At 34.8% G+C, this 16569-nt stretch overlaps 1 protein-coding gene across 1 annotated transcript; it reads right to left on the bottom strand.

Annotated features, from left to right (window-relative positions):
* Positions 1-10144: 10144 nt before the first annotated feature.
* LOC116546252 (complement factor H-related protein 1-like) lies at positions 10145-16051 on the bottom strand. Its single transcript, XM_032272559.1, has 4 exons — positions 15739-16051; positions 14132-14308; positions 11336-11518; positions 10145-10534 (listed from the first exon to the last, which is right to left on the bottom strand). The coding sequence occupies exons 1-4, from the start codon at positions 15800-15802 to the stop codon at positions 10338-10340; spliced, it is 621 nt and encodes a 206-aa protein (XP_032128450.1). The 5' UTR covers positions 15803-16051; the 3' UTR covers positions 10145-10337.
* Positions 16052-16569: the final 518 nt, after the last annotated feature.

Genomic DNA, 16569 nt, shown 5'->3' with positions numbered 1-16569 from the left:
AATTCTTTAACAAGAAAGCTGAAGCAATGTCTGTCCCCTGCTAGTCTAGTCAAGATATTACCCAGATATGTTTTTTACACCATTATTCATTTTTATGATTATAAATGTAATATATTTTCAGTGAACAAAAATCATAAAATGAAGGAGTAAAAGCTAATCCCAAGCAAAAAATCCAAGATATAAATACAACTAGATTCTGATGAATAGCAAAAATGTACATACATATGTATGAATGTGTATATATTGGCACATTTGAAAATGGCCAATTATAAAAATAATTTAGAATTTTTATTACCTCTACAGAAATAGGATATCCTGTGTGGATATAATATATCAAATAAACAATATATCAAAAATATTAACATAAATAAATGTGATATATAATAAAAATACAAATAATTATGTAGTTTTGTACATTACTTCACAAAATATGTTTATCGTAGTTCTAAGATACCATTGAAAGGATGAAAATTGTTTTCAACAAGTTTATTATTAAGACACAAACCTGAAATATTTACTTAAATAAAGAGAAAAACAATCTTCAAAGGCCTGTAGCTAACCTATTAAAATTTTTACTTAGTCTGGTTCTTGTGGATCATGCCTGTAATCCTAGTACTTTGGGGGACGCAGGTGGGCAGATCACTTGAGGCCAGGAGTTCAAGACCAACCTGGTCAATATAGCGAAACCCAGTCTCTATTAAAAGTACAGAAAATTAGCCAGACATGGTAGTGCATGCCTGTAATCCCACCTACTTTGGAGAGCAAGTCAGGAGAGTCGCTTGCACCCTGGAGGTAGAGGCTGCAGTGAACCAAGATTGCGCCACTGCACTCCAGCCTGGGAAACAGAGTGAGACCCTACCTCAACAACAACAACAAAAAAAACTAAAAAACTTTTAATTAATGTATTTATTCACATGTAAAATACAAACATTAACTTATGTCTAAAATTATATATAATTTTATAAACTTCAACACATTGTATTTTCATCTTTTTTGTTTGTTTTGTGTTCTCTGTTTTTGGTGCTCATTGTGTTCCATGAGTTGGTAAGTGTGGATGGTTTTACCTCCTGGCTGAGCAAAAAAATGAAAACAGGTCGTGGTGTCCTACTCATGCTATTTTCCTCCAGGGATCATGTAAGATGATCATGCTAGAGTTTACGTAATCCATAGCCTCTTCCCTTGTTGAGAGCTTCAGAATTCTCCAGTTGTACTCCAGAAAGTCCTTGCTATACATCCCACCCTTTTGCTTACAGAACATATTCTTCCTACCGATGCTCTAGACCAACCCATTTTAGGAATATATGTCTCTAGCAAAATTGTGCAAGTGTACTAAAAACACTTTCAGATGTTTTACATCATGTTTTGTGTACTGAAACCAATTTATAAATCGTAGCTAACGCAAAGTGCCTTCATTTCCTTCTTCAGCCTTTTTTTCTACTCAATCTAGATATCTTTTTGTTGCCAAAACAGTCAAGATTTACACTTCAGTGTCTCTCTTCTTTGTCTGTCAACTACTTTCAAGGGTTTTCTATTTTCATATATATTCATGGATAGTTTTTAAAATCATCTAAGAACAGAATAGAGATTTTACATTTCATGTTATATTTGAAATCATTAATATTATTTTGATTATTGTAACATATTATTAAATATTTATAACTTCTGTAATATAATTTATTATTTCTTTGGGGTAATGAAAATGCTCTTAGTTTTTCTTATTGTAGTAAACTTACAGAAAAAATATATCTACATAATATTTTTAAAAGTTATTTATGTAAATTTTGAGTAGTGGGAAGGAAAATAAAAAATACCAGTGCCTTTATAGGTTCTGGTTAAACACTAGCATGTTGTTTATAAATCTATACATCTCTGTTTATGCTGGATCAAACTATGTATATGTAAACTGACTTTACCATAGTGTATAGGCTTAAATATTTCATCTAACCAATTTTAATAAATAAAACATCTTTGCCAGCAACCAGTCACTAATGAAAGAAAAAAAGAAAAAAATTCTACTCTTTCTTATAAAAGTATTTTCCAATCATATGTTTACTATTTTGCTTTAACTGTATGTATTATTTATGTCTGTACCTTTCTAATGGAATATCATTGATCTCATTAAATTTAATCAGTTAACATTATAATTTTTTATTGTACATGATTTGCATAAAATTTTTAATTAATTTTCTTCTTGAATTTGAGGTTTATTCCGGCTACGAATACCCATTTTTGTATTCTCAAATATTTTAGAATTTCATCTTTGTGAAGTAAGAACATAATACTTTAGGTACTACTTATATCTCAATAAATGTCTTGCTGGGCAGGGCAACTCTGAAAAAGGGCAGCAGCCCACCAGGGACTTAGAAATGAATCCCCAAGTTCCTATGACAGACCACCTTTGAAAAAGGTGGTTGTGAGTTCCACTTCAGCAGACTGAAACATCCCTGCCAAGCACCTCTGAAGGGAACAATGGAGCTTCCAGCACAGCACTTCAGCTCTGATAAAGGACAGACTCCCCCTCTAGTGGCTCTTTGACCCCCATATATCCTAAGACACATTTCATACAGGAGAGTCTAGCTGACATCTGGTGGGTAGCCTTCTGGGATGAAGCTACCAGAGGAAGAAACAGGAAGCAACCCTTGCTGTTCTGCAGCCTCCATGGGTGATTCCCAGGCAAGCAGGGTCTTGTGTGGACTTCCAGCAGTCCTGCAACAGAGGCACCTGACTGTTAGAAGGAAAATTAAAAAACACAAAGAAATAGCTTCAACATCAACAGAAAGGATGTACACTCAGAGACCCATCTGAAAGTCACTAACTTCCACAGCCAAAGGTAGATAAATTCATGGAGATGGGAAGAAACCAGAGCAAAAAGGCTGAAATCACCAAAAATCAGAATGTCTCTTCTCCTCCAAAGGATCACATTGCGTCACTTAGTAAGTTAACAAAACTGGATGGAGAATGAGTTTGAAGAATTGACAGAAGCAGGCTTCACAAGGTGGGATTAACAAACTTCTCCAAGCGAAAGGAACATCTTCTGCCCCACTGCAAAGAAAGTAAGAACCTTGAAAAAACATTAGATGAAATGCTAACTAGAACAACCAGCTTAGAGAAGAACACAAATGACTTGATGGAGCTGAAAAACACAGGACAAGAACTTCCCGAAGCATAGGCAAGTTTTGATAGCCAAATAACCCAGGTACTCAGGAAGAAAGAATAACAGAGATTTAAGGTCAACTCAGTGGAATAAAATGAAAAGGCAAGATTAGAAAAAAAAGAGTGAAAAGAAATGAACAAAGCATCTAAGAAATACGGGATTATGTGAAAAGACAAAATCTACGTTTGATCAGTGAACCTGAATGTGACAAGGAGAAGGAAACCAAGTTAGAAAACCCTCCTCAGGATATTATCTAGTACTTTCCCAACCTACCAAGGCAGGATAACATTCGGATTCAGAAAACACAGAGATTACCACAAAGATATTCCTCAAGAAGAGCAATTGAAAGACACACAATTGTCACATTCACCAGGGTTGAAATGAAGAAAAAAATACTTAGGGCAGCCAGAGGAAAAGGTTGAGTTACCCTGAGAAGGAAGCCCATCAGACTCACAGGGATCTCTTGGCAGAAACCCTAAAAAGCAGAAGAGAGAAGGGGTCAATATTCAACATTCTTAAAGAAAAGAATTTTCAACACAGAATTTCATATCCAGCCAAACTTAGCTTCAGAAGTGAAGGAGAAATAAAATCCTTTATGGACAAGCAGCTGCTGAGAGATTTTGTCACCAGCAGGGCTGCCTTACAAGAGCCCCTGAAGGAAGCACTAAACATGGAATGGAACAACCAGAACCAGCGACCAAAAAAACATACCAAATAGTAAAGATCATTGACAGAATGACGAAACTGCATCAACTAAAGGGCAAAAAACCATCTAGCATCAAAATGGCAGGATCAAACACACATAACAATATTAAACTTAAATATAAATGGGCTAAATGCCCCAATTCAATGACACAGACTGGCAAATTGCAGAGAGTGAAGACCCATTGGTGTGCTGTATCAGGAAGCAAATCTAACAAGCAAAGACACACATAGGCTCAAAATAAATGGATGAAGGAACATTTACCAAGCAAATGGAGAGCAAAACAAAGGAGAGGTTGCAATCCTAGTCTCTGATAAAACAGACTTTAAACCAACAAAGATCAAAAGAGACAAAGAAGGGGATTATGTAATGGTAAAGAGACCAATGCAACAAGAAGGGCCAATGATCCTAAATATATATGCACCCAATACAGAAGCTCCCAGATACATGAAGCAAGTTCTTAATGACCTCCAAAGTGACATAGACATCCACAAAATAATAGTGGGAGACTTTAACTCTCTACAGTCAATATTAGACAGATCAAGGAGACACAAAATCAAGAATATCCAGTGCTTCAACTCAGATCTGGACCAAGCAAACATAATAGACATCTACAGAATTCTCAACCCCAAATCCACAGAATATACATTGTTCTTAGCACCACATTACCCTTACTCTAAACCACATAATTGGAAGTAAATCACTCCTCAGCAAATGGGAAAGAAAGGAAAGCATAACAAACAGTCTCTCAGACCACAGGGCAATCAAATTAGAACTCAGGATTAAGAAACTCACTCAAAACCACACAACTACATGGAAACTGAGCAACCTGCTCCTGGATGACTACTGGATAAATAATGAAATGAAGGCAAAAGTAAAGATGCTTTTCGAAACCAACGAAAATGAAGACACATTGTACCAGATTCTTTGGGACACATGTAAATCAGTGTCTAGAGGAAAATTTATAACACTAAATGCTCATATGGGAAGCAGGAAAGATCTAAAATTGACGCCCTAACTTCAAAATTAAAAGAACTATCAGAGCAAGATTAAACAAATTCAAAAGCTAGCAGAAGACAAGAAATAACTAAGATCAGAACACAAATGAAGGAGATAGACACACAAAAAAACCCTTCAATAAATCAATCAATCCAGGAGCTAGGTTTTTTTGAAAAGATCAACAAAATAGATTGACGACTAACCAGACTAATAAAAGAAAAAAGAGAGATGAATCAAACAGATGCAATAAAAAATGGTAACGAGGATAACACCATCAATTCCACAGAAATACAAACTACCATCAGAGATTACTACAAACACATCTATACACATAAACTAGTGAATCTAGAAGAAATGCATAAATTCCTGGACACTTACACCCTCCCAAGACTGAAGCAGGAAGAAGTTCAATCCCTCAATAGACCAATAACCAGGTCTGTAGTTAAAGCAGCAATTAATAGTCTCCAAACCAAATAAAGTCCAGGACCAGAAAGGTTCACAGCCGAATTCTACCAGAGGTACAAAGAGGAGATGGTACCATTCCTTCTGAAAGTATTCCAAACAATATAAAAAGAGGGAATCCTCCCTAAATCATTTTATGAGACCAACATCATCCTGACACCAAAACCTGGCAGAGACACCACTAAACAAGAAAATTTTAGGCAAATAACCATGATGAATATTGATGCAAAAATCTTCAATAAAATATTGGCAAACTGAATGCAACAGCACATCAAAAAGCTTATCCATCACCATCAAGTCAGCTCATCCCAGGAATGCAAGGAGATTCAACATACACAAATCTATAAATGTAATTCTTCAAATAAACTGAACGAAAGACAAAAACCACAGGATTGTCTCAATAGATGCAGAGAGGCTTTCTACAAACTTCAACAGCACTTTCTGCTAAAAACTCTCAATAAACTAGGTATCCATGGATCATGTCTCACAATAGTATGTGCAATTTATGACAAACCCACAGCCAATATCATACTGAATGGGCAAAAACTGGAAGCATTCCCTTGAAATCTGGCACAAGACAAGGGTGCCCTCTGTCACCACTCCTATTCAACATAATATTGGAAGTTCTGGCCAGAGCAATCAGGCAAGAAAAAGAAATAAAGGTATTCAGTTAGGTAAAGAGGAAGTCAAATGGCCTATTTGCATATGATGTGATTGTATATTTAGAAGACCCCATCATCTCAGCCCAGAATCTCAAGATGATAAGCCACTTCAGCCAAGTGTCAAGATAAAATATCAATGTGCAAAAATCACAAGCATTCCTATACACAAATTACAAACAGAGAGCCAAATGATGAATGCACTCTCATTCACAACTGCTACAAAGAGAATAAAATACCTAGGAATACAACTAACAAGGGACATGAAGGACCTCTTCAAGGAGAACTACAAACCACTGCTCAAGAAAATAAGAGAGGACACAAACAGATGGAGAAACATTCCATGCTCATAGTTAGGAAGAATCCATATTTTGGAAACGGTCATACTGCCCAAAGTAATTTATAGATTCAATGCTATCACCATCAGGCTACCACTGGCCTTCTTCACAGAACTGAAGAAAACCACCTTATACTTCATATAGAACCAAGAAAGAGCCCGCATAGCCAAGATAATCCTAAGAAAAAACAAAACAAAGCTGGAGGCATCACGATACCTGACTTCAAACTATGCTACAAGGCTAGAGTAATCAAAACAGCATGCTAATGGTACCCAAACAGAGATATAGACCAATGCAATAGAAAAGAGTCCTCGGAAGTAATGCCACACAACCACAACCATCTGATCTTTGACAAATTTGACACAAACAGGCTATGGGGAAAGAATTCCCTGTTTAATAAGTGGTTTGGGGAAAAGTGGCCAGCCATATGCAGAAAGCTGAAACTGGACCCCGTCCTTTCACCATATACAAAAATTAACTTTAGATGGATTAATGATTTAAACACAAGGCCTAACACCATAAGAACCCTAAAAGAAAACCTAGGCAATACCATTCAGGGCACAGGCAAGGACTTCATGACTAAAACACCAAAAGCATTGGCAACAAAAGCCAAAATAGACAAATGGGATCTAATTAAACTTAAGAGCTTCTGCACAGCAAAAGAAACAATCATTATAGTGAACCAGCAACCAACAGAATGGGAGAAAATTTTTGCAAACTACCCATCTGACAAAGCGCTAATAATCAGAACCTACAAAGACCTTAAACAAATACACAAGAAAACAAACAAACAAACCCATCCAAAAGTGGGCAAAGGATATGAACAGACACTTTTCAAAAGAAGACATATATGAAGCCAACAAACATGAAAAAAAGCTCATCATCACTGGCCATTAGAGAAACGCAAATCAAAACCACAATAAGATACCACCTCACCCCAGTTAGAATGGTGATCATTAAAAAATCTGGAGACAACAGATGCTAGAGAGGATGTGCAGAAATAGCAATATTTTTACACTGTTGACGGGAGTGTAAATGAATTCAACCATTGTGGAAGAGAGTGTGGCAATTCCTCAAGGATCTAGAACTAGAAATACCATTTGACCCAGCAATCCCATTACTGGGTGTATACTCAAAGGATTATAAATCGTTCTGTGATACAGACACATGCACATGTATGTTCATTGCAGCACTGTTTACAATAGCAAAGACTTGGAACCAACCCAAATCCCCATCAATGATAGACTGAATAAAGAAAATGTGGCACATATACGCCATGAACTAGTATGCAGCCATGAAAAAGGATGAGCTCATGTCATTTGCAAGGACATGGATGAAGCTGGAAACCATCATTCTAAGCAAACTGACATAAGAACTGAAAACTGAACACCACGTGTTCTCACTCATAAGAGGATGTTGGTCAGTAAGAACACTTGGACACAGGCAGGGGAACATCACAGACCGGGGCCTGTAGGGGTGGCTCTAGGGGAGGGAGAGCAGAAGGTGGAAGGATTTGGGAGGGATAACATTAGGAGAAATACCTAATGTAGATGTTGGGGGGATGGATGCAGCAAACCACCATGGCATGCGTATACCTATGTAACAATCCTGCAGGATCTGCACATGTACCCCAGAACTTAATGTATAATAAAAAATATATATAATAAAATATAATATAATAAATAAAAATTTAAGTCTTGTTTTGTGGCCCAACATATGATGTATGTTAGAGAATGTATCTTGTGTGCTGGAGAAGAATGCTCATTGTACTGTTGTCAAATGGAATGTTCTATATATTTCTGCTACATCCATTTGGTCTAACATTTAGTTCAAGTCCAATGTTTTTATTGATTTCTGGAGAGCTTTTCTATTCAGTTCTGTCTGTGGGGTATCAAAGTCCCCTACTATTATTGTATTGTTGTCTATTTCTTCCTTTAGATGTATTGATGTTTGCTTTATAAGTTCCATTGCTCCTATGGTGAGTGCATATATGTTGACAACAGTTACGATGTCTTGGCGAATTGACTCCTTTATCACTATATCATGACCTTGGTTGTTTCTTTTTACAGACTTGACTTGAAATTCTATTTTAGTTAATTGTTAGTGTAGCCACCCTGCTTTCTTTAGGTTTCCATTTACATGGAATATGTTTGTTTATCCCTATGCTGTGCTATGATCTGAGTAGTAGTGTCCCTCCAAAATTCTTGTTACATCCTAATCACCATGGTGATAGTATCAGAAAGTGAGGACTTTTTAGGTGATTCGGTCATGAGGATTCCACTCTCACAGATTGGATTTGTCTTTTTACAAAGAAGCCTCATGGAACTCCCTTGTACCTTCCAGATTGTAAGGACATAGTGGGAAGACACCAGCTACATAACAGGGAGCAAGTTCTTACAAGACATCAGATCAGTTGGCATCTTAATCTTGGAAATCCCAGCCTCTAAAACTGTATGAAATAATTTCTAGTTTTCATAAACTAGCCAGTTTATGATAATTTTTATAGTGACCCAAATACACTAAAACAATTTAGGAATAAATGTATATTCTTAAATGTTAACATTATCACAAACATAACTTGGTAATTATTAACAAATGTCCTTTAAATTGTGAAATCTGGCTTTCCTCAATTCAATCAAATTATCTAAATCGGGATCACTAACAGGGAGACAACCTGAGTATATAAGTCTCCTGACTTTATAAAAAGAGAAGTAATAAGGTGGTATTAAATAATATTTTTGTCATATTATTGATAAGAAAAAATAAACTGATGACAAATTCATACTGATTGCAAATCATAAATCCTCTTTATAATTAATTCAAATTATTTTGGGTGCTAGATTCATATCTTGTAGAAATATCTACATTTCATCATTTTTAGTGCATTTATGTATTGATAAGTAGTAATTACTTATATCATTACTAAAATAAGACTTGGTTTGGTTTTTACAGAATGACTTCACCTCCTTTAGTAGTGTAAAATTTTCCTAGTCAAAAATGATTTTAACTAACTAATCCTGGTTAAAATGAATGACCATAAATATTGCATTTCAGAACTTTATTATTGAAATTTCCAAAACTCTTCCACTCCAAAAATAGTTAAAAAGTTATCTGATGTTAAGATCATTACCCATGACATCTTTGTCATTCTCAACATGTACCACCTTGGTCATTAGATACCATTATTGTAAAATAAATTTTGCTTGAATTTCAAATGTGATATATGTTAAAGGTAGAAAAGTCAAGAGTATACTGATACATACAAAGGAATTGAACTACAACATCTACCCCTATTATCTCTAAACAGGTATATAGAATTTTATCTAGATTTTTAAATCCTGGCAATATTTTTGCTATAAACATTAATTCAGAGCAAAACTATCGTATTTATGCATTTCCAGGTGAGTGCATGTGTGTTTATAACTGATACTGTATTTTTAATTTTCATATGTCTATGTTGTAATAGTTATATACCCAATTACATTTTAAATCCTCTTGATGATTAGTTTGCATTATTAGGTGTGCTAGCTTGATATCTTGTAGAAGTAACTCCATTTCATCATTTTGATGCACTTATGTATTAATAAGTAGTAAATTGCTTGTATCTTATTACTAACATGAGTTAAGACTTGGTGTGGTTTCTACATCATCGTGAAGTGATATAATTTTGAAATCACACACAATACGTTTTCCATTTACTATAAAACAGTGAGCCTCAGCAGTTATGGAGAAAGCTTTGAGAGATTTAAGAGTGATGGACAGAAACAAAGTCTGAAAAAAATCGTATCTAATTCCTTGTCATACAAATTTCATGAACTGGACACAACAGTTTATTTGCCAAGTTTTAATGTGGAGCTTTTAAGAAGAGGGCCATGGGTCTCAGATTATAAGTACATTTTCACAAATCAACCCAAAATTTTACTTATGAATAAAAAGGAATAAAACAATACTTAAAAATGAAATTGAACACTGATTTAATAATAATGTTCTGAATAAAGGTGTGGATTTTAATTCTGATTGTTTTATACACAAGTGGGATACTCCAGTTTCCCATCCTGACATGTTTTTCGAAAATTTTGAGAACGTGGTGAAGGACGATATCCATATTTACACTGAAATTGAACTGGTTCACCTGATCTTACATAAAGTTTTTGTTCTCTGGTCCACCTAAATACTAGGTTATATTTTTTCGTAGTTTCTTGTGATATGACACATGGATCTGAAAATAGAAAACAATGAACATAAAGCATTAACTACTATACAAATCTTCTTCATAGACTCCCAGATTTTCAAGTAGAATGTTATATGATGGTTCAGAAATTATTTCTCAAAACAGTATCTAAACCAACTATGTAAAAACAGCATATTGATTTAAATAAAGTTACAATGGTAAATGACATGAAAATGAGGTACTATATTTTATGTATGAGAATTAGGGTTTTTTATCAATGGTCCATTATGTCAATTGTCAGTTTAGGATCCCTGCATTTTAGAACTTATCATTGCTCTTTTTCTTTAATTAAGATGTTGGTCAAAGAGTACAAATTTTCAGCTATGATATGAATAAGAACTTGGAATCAAACATAGAGATCTAGTGATATTTATAGCTAATAGTATTGTATTATTTATTTGAAAATTGGTAAGAAAGCAGATTTTAAGTATCCTCACCACAAACTCACACACATATAACTCACACACCCACCTACACACAATGGTAATCATAGGTGATAAGAAATGTGCTAATTAATTTGATTGTGGTAATCATTGTACTATAAATATATCAAAAGAGCATATTGCCAAACATGAAAATATATCATTTTTATTTGTTAACTAAATGTTTCAAAATAAAATATAAAGAGAAAGAGAAAAATTTCTTGACTTTCTAACATAAATATTTGGTAGGCAAGCATTCAGCAGAACAGTTGTTCAGTAACCTGTGATTATTCTGTTACAAACAGCAAACTATCAGACTCGTCACATTAATTTTTCTAGGATTCCATGGTTACATTAAAGGACTTACGTAGGCATTTTGGTGGTTCTGACCATTGTCCATTTCTACATGTTATTCGCTTGTTACCCTCAAGTTCATACAAGTTCTGGCATTGATACTCCACTGATGAATCTGGAGCATATACTGACAGTGGGAATGAAGTAGTGTCTCCATTGACAATAGGTGGAGGCGGGCCACATTTTCCTGTAGAATCTAAAAAACATCATATCATGACTTGATTTCTTGGGAGAGCAAATCAAAATACAAATTCAAATAAGGCAAATATAAACACATCACTTTATATACTATCAACAGTGTTGTGATTTCAGGGGAAAGAAATGATTCCAGGAAGAAATTTTAATCTTACAAACTGAAAGTAATATATTTAAGTTCTTTTTTCCTTACTGAAGAAACACATGAAACATTAACAAATATTTCTGCCTCCAGTAGTCCAGAAATATGAAATGTCTTTCCGAATGAATACATGGTAAACATAGAAAACTAGGACAAAGAAAGTTTCTTATTTTATATTCAACATTCTTTGGAGTGACACAAAGAGGGCAGAGATTTGGAGAACTGAAGATGGTTTTTAAAACCTGCATGACCTGCACATGTACCCCAGAATGTAAAGCATAATAAAAAAAAAAAACCTGGAAGAAATTATGAAATGGAAAAGTGTGACAAAAATTTTTTAAAACAATGGATAGGCTTAATAATACATTGGGAAATGACAAATCCATGAACTTGAATATAGAGCAATATAAATTACCACTCTGAAAACAGACTGAAAACAAAAATCTCAACTGAGACATTTAGAAAAATGCAACAATAAATAATGCTGATCCAGAAAGAGAAGGGAAAGGGTAATCAGCTGGAAAAATAAATAAATAAAATAATGACTGAAAACCTCCCACTTTGGCCATAGGCATAAACTTACATATTTAAGAAGCTGAGTGAACTCCAAAGAGAATAAACACATTGTGATTTATACCAATAGACATTAAAACAACACTACTTAAAGAAAAAGAAAAAAAATATCTTGATAGCAACTAGACAAAAACTATGCCCTTCCGCTAGGAGATCAACAAATCTAATGACAGTGCGTTTTTCATCTATAACCATGTGACACAGCTTTCAAGTGTTAAAAGAACTTTCAATTCCAAATTGTATAACCAGTGACACTATCCGTTATGAGTAAAGGGGCAAATATAGACATTCTCAAAGAACGGGAAACCAAGAGAATTCTTCTCCAGTAGACCTGTGCTTAAAGAATAACTAAAGGGATTCTTCAAATTAAAATAAAGAGATAGCAGAAAGAGCTTGAGACTTTAGGAGACAGAAAGGACAATATAATGAATGTCATTTAGAGGAGTCAATATAACTGGCTTTCTTTCCTTAAGTTTGTTAAATTTTGGTTTAATATGGTGCTCGATGTATGTACAGAAAATACTAATGGCATTTATATTTACTGTGTGGAGAGGATACATGGATCTAAATAAAAGTAAGATTTTCATATCCCAGTACAAGATGGAGATGTCAGCACCAGTAGACAGTGATATATTATTACACGCACATAGTAGTACCTAGAGCCACAACCTTTTTAAAGGAGGAGAAAAGCTATACCAAGAGATACAATCAAAAACCATACATATGAATCAGAATTCAGTAATCTTATTAAAAATTTTCCCCAAGGGAAATGGAGGAATAGGAAAATAGGACTGAAACCAGAGGAAACAAACAGAAACAAATAAATGGCAGAGGTTTAAGTCCTATATATCAATAATTATTTTAAGTATAAATGGTCCAAGTGCACCAGTTAAAAGGGCAAGAGAGGCAGGAAGAGCCGGGCGAGGTGGCTCCAGCCTGTAATCCCAGCACTTTGGGAGGCTGAGGCAGGAGCATCATGAGGTCAGGAGATGAAAACCATCCTGGCCAACATGGTGAAACCCCGTCTACTAAAAATACAAAAATTAGCTGGGCATGGTGGCGTGCACTCGTAATCCCAGCTGCTCGGGAGGCTGAGGCAGGAGAATCACTTGAACCCAGGAGACAGAGATTGCAGTGAGCCGAGGTCACGCCACTGCACTCTAGCCTGGCCATAGACCAAGACTCCATCAAAAAATAAAATAAAATTTCAAAACATAAACATAAAAATAAACCAGACCCAGAAAGGCAGAATGTATATATGCTGTCTACAAAAACTCACTTCAATATAAAACAAAGGTAGATTCTAAGTAAAATAGTGAAAAAATTCAGACAAACATTAATTTTAAGAAATGGAGGTCGATAAGATACAATTTCCTTTGTTGGTTTCCCTTACTGCATATCTGTGTATTAGAGTGAACCAGGATTATGTGCTCAGACTTCTTTTTATAAATACGGTAGCTCCCTGGATGAGTTCAGGTAGTCACATACTTTTGAATATAATCCGTATACTGAAGATGCCCACATTTAAATCACAATCTACTATCTCTCTTCAACTATCCATTCTATATCTTAGAGTAGACAGACATGTCTTATGTCTGTCAAATGCATAATGTATTTTTTATTACATGTATTCCTCAGAAGGAACTGAGTGTTGTAAAGCTTAAGATACATTATTTTTCAAGTTCCAACTCTTCTTTTAATTTGGTCAAATATTTTCGAAATTAATATACCATGTTACTTGTGTTCCATTCACAAGAATAATTGAATTTTAAGCATCATCAATCATTTCATTTGCATTTGAAAAATATATTACACAGAAATCACTTTGTTTTATTTAAATCAACATATTTTAACCCTGCTGTACTCTCCAAAAATGTTAAAGGAAATATAACACTCTACCTTTGCACTGAGGTGGTTCTGTCCAGTTTCCATTTACACATATCACTTCTGCATCCCCAAACATTTCATAAGGTCTCCAACATTCGTAATGTACTCTGTCACCAGATGAATATCTATTCTTCTGTCTTTCCCTCATAGAAGCATTTTGTACTGTGGGCGGATTCACACAAGAACTGTCTGAATAGAAAGAAAAGAAGTAATTTCACCTAGTGTTCATTTTGAGTAGTAAATCAAAATAATGCAAATATATTTCAAAATGAATTTAAAACAAATATACAATCTGTTATCAAATTTTTGTTGATCTTAATACATTTAAATGTAATATTGATGAAAAGACATCATACAAATTATTTGTAAGGTATAAGAATTGATGTTTTAAATTTCTTCATCCTTTGCTAGAACACTGATAGACCTTTTTTCCTTCTGGAAGCCAGTATAAATGGAAGCTTTCCTGGATATCTCTCTTCGAGTTTGAGTAGCATAAATATTACCAGTTCTATGCATTTAACATTAATTTATGAAATGCAAAAAAATAAAATGAATAGATTATGTGGCATCAGATTTGGGTTGGCAATCATCCTGCTTACACATTTTGTCTCTTAAAAATAAACACAAACAGGCATTTTCCTAGCAAATCAGCGAAGAGTTAAAAACACATTTTGAAAATTACCCAAGTTAAAGGAGAAGAAGAGTGGATAATAAAAGGATCCAAATTGGAGATGTGGAAAAATAAGAGAAAATAAGTCTAAAATAATAAAAATAACTTCAGGTAATTTAATTGCCAATGTTTAAGGATACTATGCTGAACAATGCAACATTCATCAGACAGTTTCAAGTCCATGATTAATAATAATAGTATAGTACTAATTAGTATTTATTTAGTAATATTTAGTAATAATGAGAAGTCTGAGAATGTACATAGCAATGCTTCTCACAGAAGTGTGCATAGAATTCCCTGGAGGGGTTGGTAAACCAGTTCCTATTTCAAGACTTTTGATCTGTATGTCTAGAATGAGCTTATGAAATTTAATTTTCATTTCCAGCAATCTCCTAGAAGATGATGACACTGCTGGTGTAGGGACCACACTTTGAGAAGTATTGGGCTAAGGTTAACAATCAAATACTCAGTTATTTTTAGGGATATATCTATTTTGTCCTGCCCTAAAAACTTAATTTATATTCATTTTAAATGATGTTGGAGACAATTCTATATTTTATTGCCAAAGACACTTTATATAAATAAATTTTACTTATCTATTTATTTATTTTATCTTCTTTTTTTTAGGCAGAATGTCACTGTGTCACCCTGGTTGGAGTGTAGTTATGTGATCTTGGCTCACTTCAACCTTCATCTCCCTGGTTCAAGTGTTCTCCTGCCTCAGCCTCCCCAGTAGCTGGGAATACAGACACAAGCCACCATGCCCCACTACATTTTTTTAATATTTTTCATAGAGATGGGGTTTTACCATGGAGGCCAGGCTGGTCTCAAACTGCTGACCTGAAGTGATCCACCCACCTTGGTCTCCCAAGGTGCTGGGATTACAGGCAGGCGCCACTGAGCAGGGACCACACTTTATATAAATACATTTTAAAAATTCATCAAATACCTCTGCATGTTGGCCTTCCCGTCCATCTCCTATTAATACACGTTACAGTACTGGGTCCATCCATTTGGTAAAACTCTGCACAAGTGTAAGTCACCTGCTCACCCGACCTATATGAATTCTTCGTCTCTCCCTCGGGTATGGCATTTGGAAACCTCGGTACACCAAGACAATCCGTTCCTGAAATAGGAAAAATAAGTATTTGTTCAGCAACTCTTTAAAAACAGGTTACATACAATGGATGTAATATATTCTAAAATAATAGTGAAATATTGAATCAATGGATACTGGGCAATATTTTTCTCATAACTTGACAAAATACATTAGCCATTTTGACTTAATTAAATTGTTCTACATCTATTAAAATTACAAGATAGGAATGATATTAGACACCTGAAGAGATACTGGTAGCTGTAGCACTTCCAAATACACATTTAGTGTTCACATTATTTTTTCCCATCCTTGTCACCTGATATGGTTAGGATCTGTGTTCCCACCCAAATCTCATCTTGAATTATGATCCTCAGGTGTTGAGAGAGAGACCTTGTGGGAGGTGATTGGACCACGGAGGCAGTTTCCCATATGTAACAAGATCTGATGGTTTTATAAGTATTTGGAAATTCCTCTTTTGCTCACTCCTCTCTCTCCTGCCACCTTGTGAAGAAGGTGCCGGCTTCTCCTCTGCCATAATTGTAAGTTTCATGATGCCTCCTCAGCTGTGTGGAACTATGAGTCAACTAAAACTATTTCTTTTATAAATTAACCAGTATTGGGAAGCTCTTTATAGCAATGTGAAAAAACAGTAATACACCACCTAGATTATTTCTGAACTTT

This window comes from Sapajus apella, unplaced genomic scaffold (genome assembly GCF_009761245.1).
Source record: "Sapajus apella isolate SASKATOON/1434 unplaced genomic scaffold, GSC_monkey_1.0 scaffold721, whole genome shotgun sequence".
Classification (NCBI taxonomy): domain Eukaryota; kingdom Metazoa; phylum Chordata; class Mammalia; order Primates; family Cebidae; genus Sapajus; species Sapajus apella.
This window is presented reverse-complemented; position numbering and strand designations above follow the sequence as displayed.

Coding starts and splice junctions, on each gene's coding strand:
- LOC116546252 (XM_032272559.1), bottom strand. CDS start 15,802: ATGGATGGACCCAGTACTGTAACGTGTATTAATAGGAGATGGACGGGA. Junction 11,519..14,131: donor AGAACCACCTCAGTGCAAAG/GTAGAGTGTTAT, acceptor GATGTTTTTTAG/ATTCTACAGGAAAATGTGGC. Junction 10,535..11,335: donor AGAACCACCAAAATGCCTAC/GTAAGTCCTTTA, acceptor TTCTATTTTCAG/ATCCATGTGTCATATCACAA.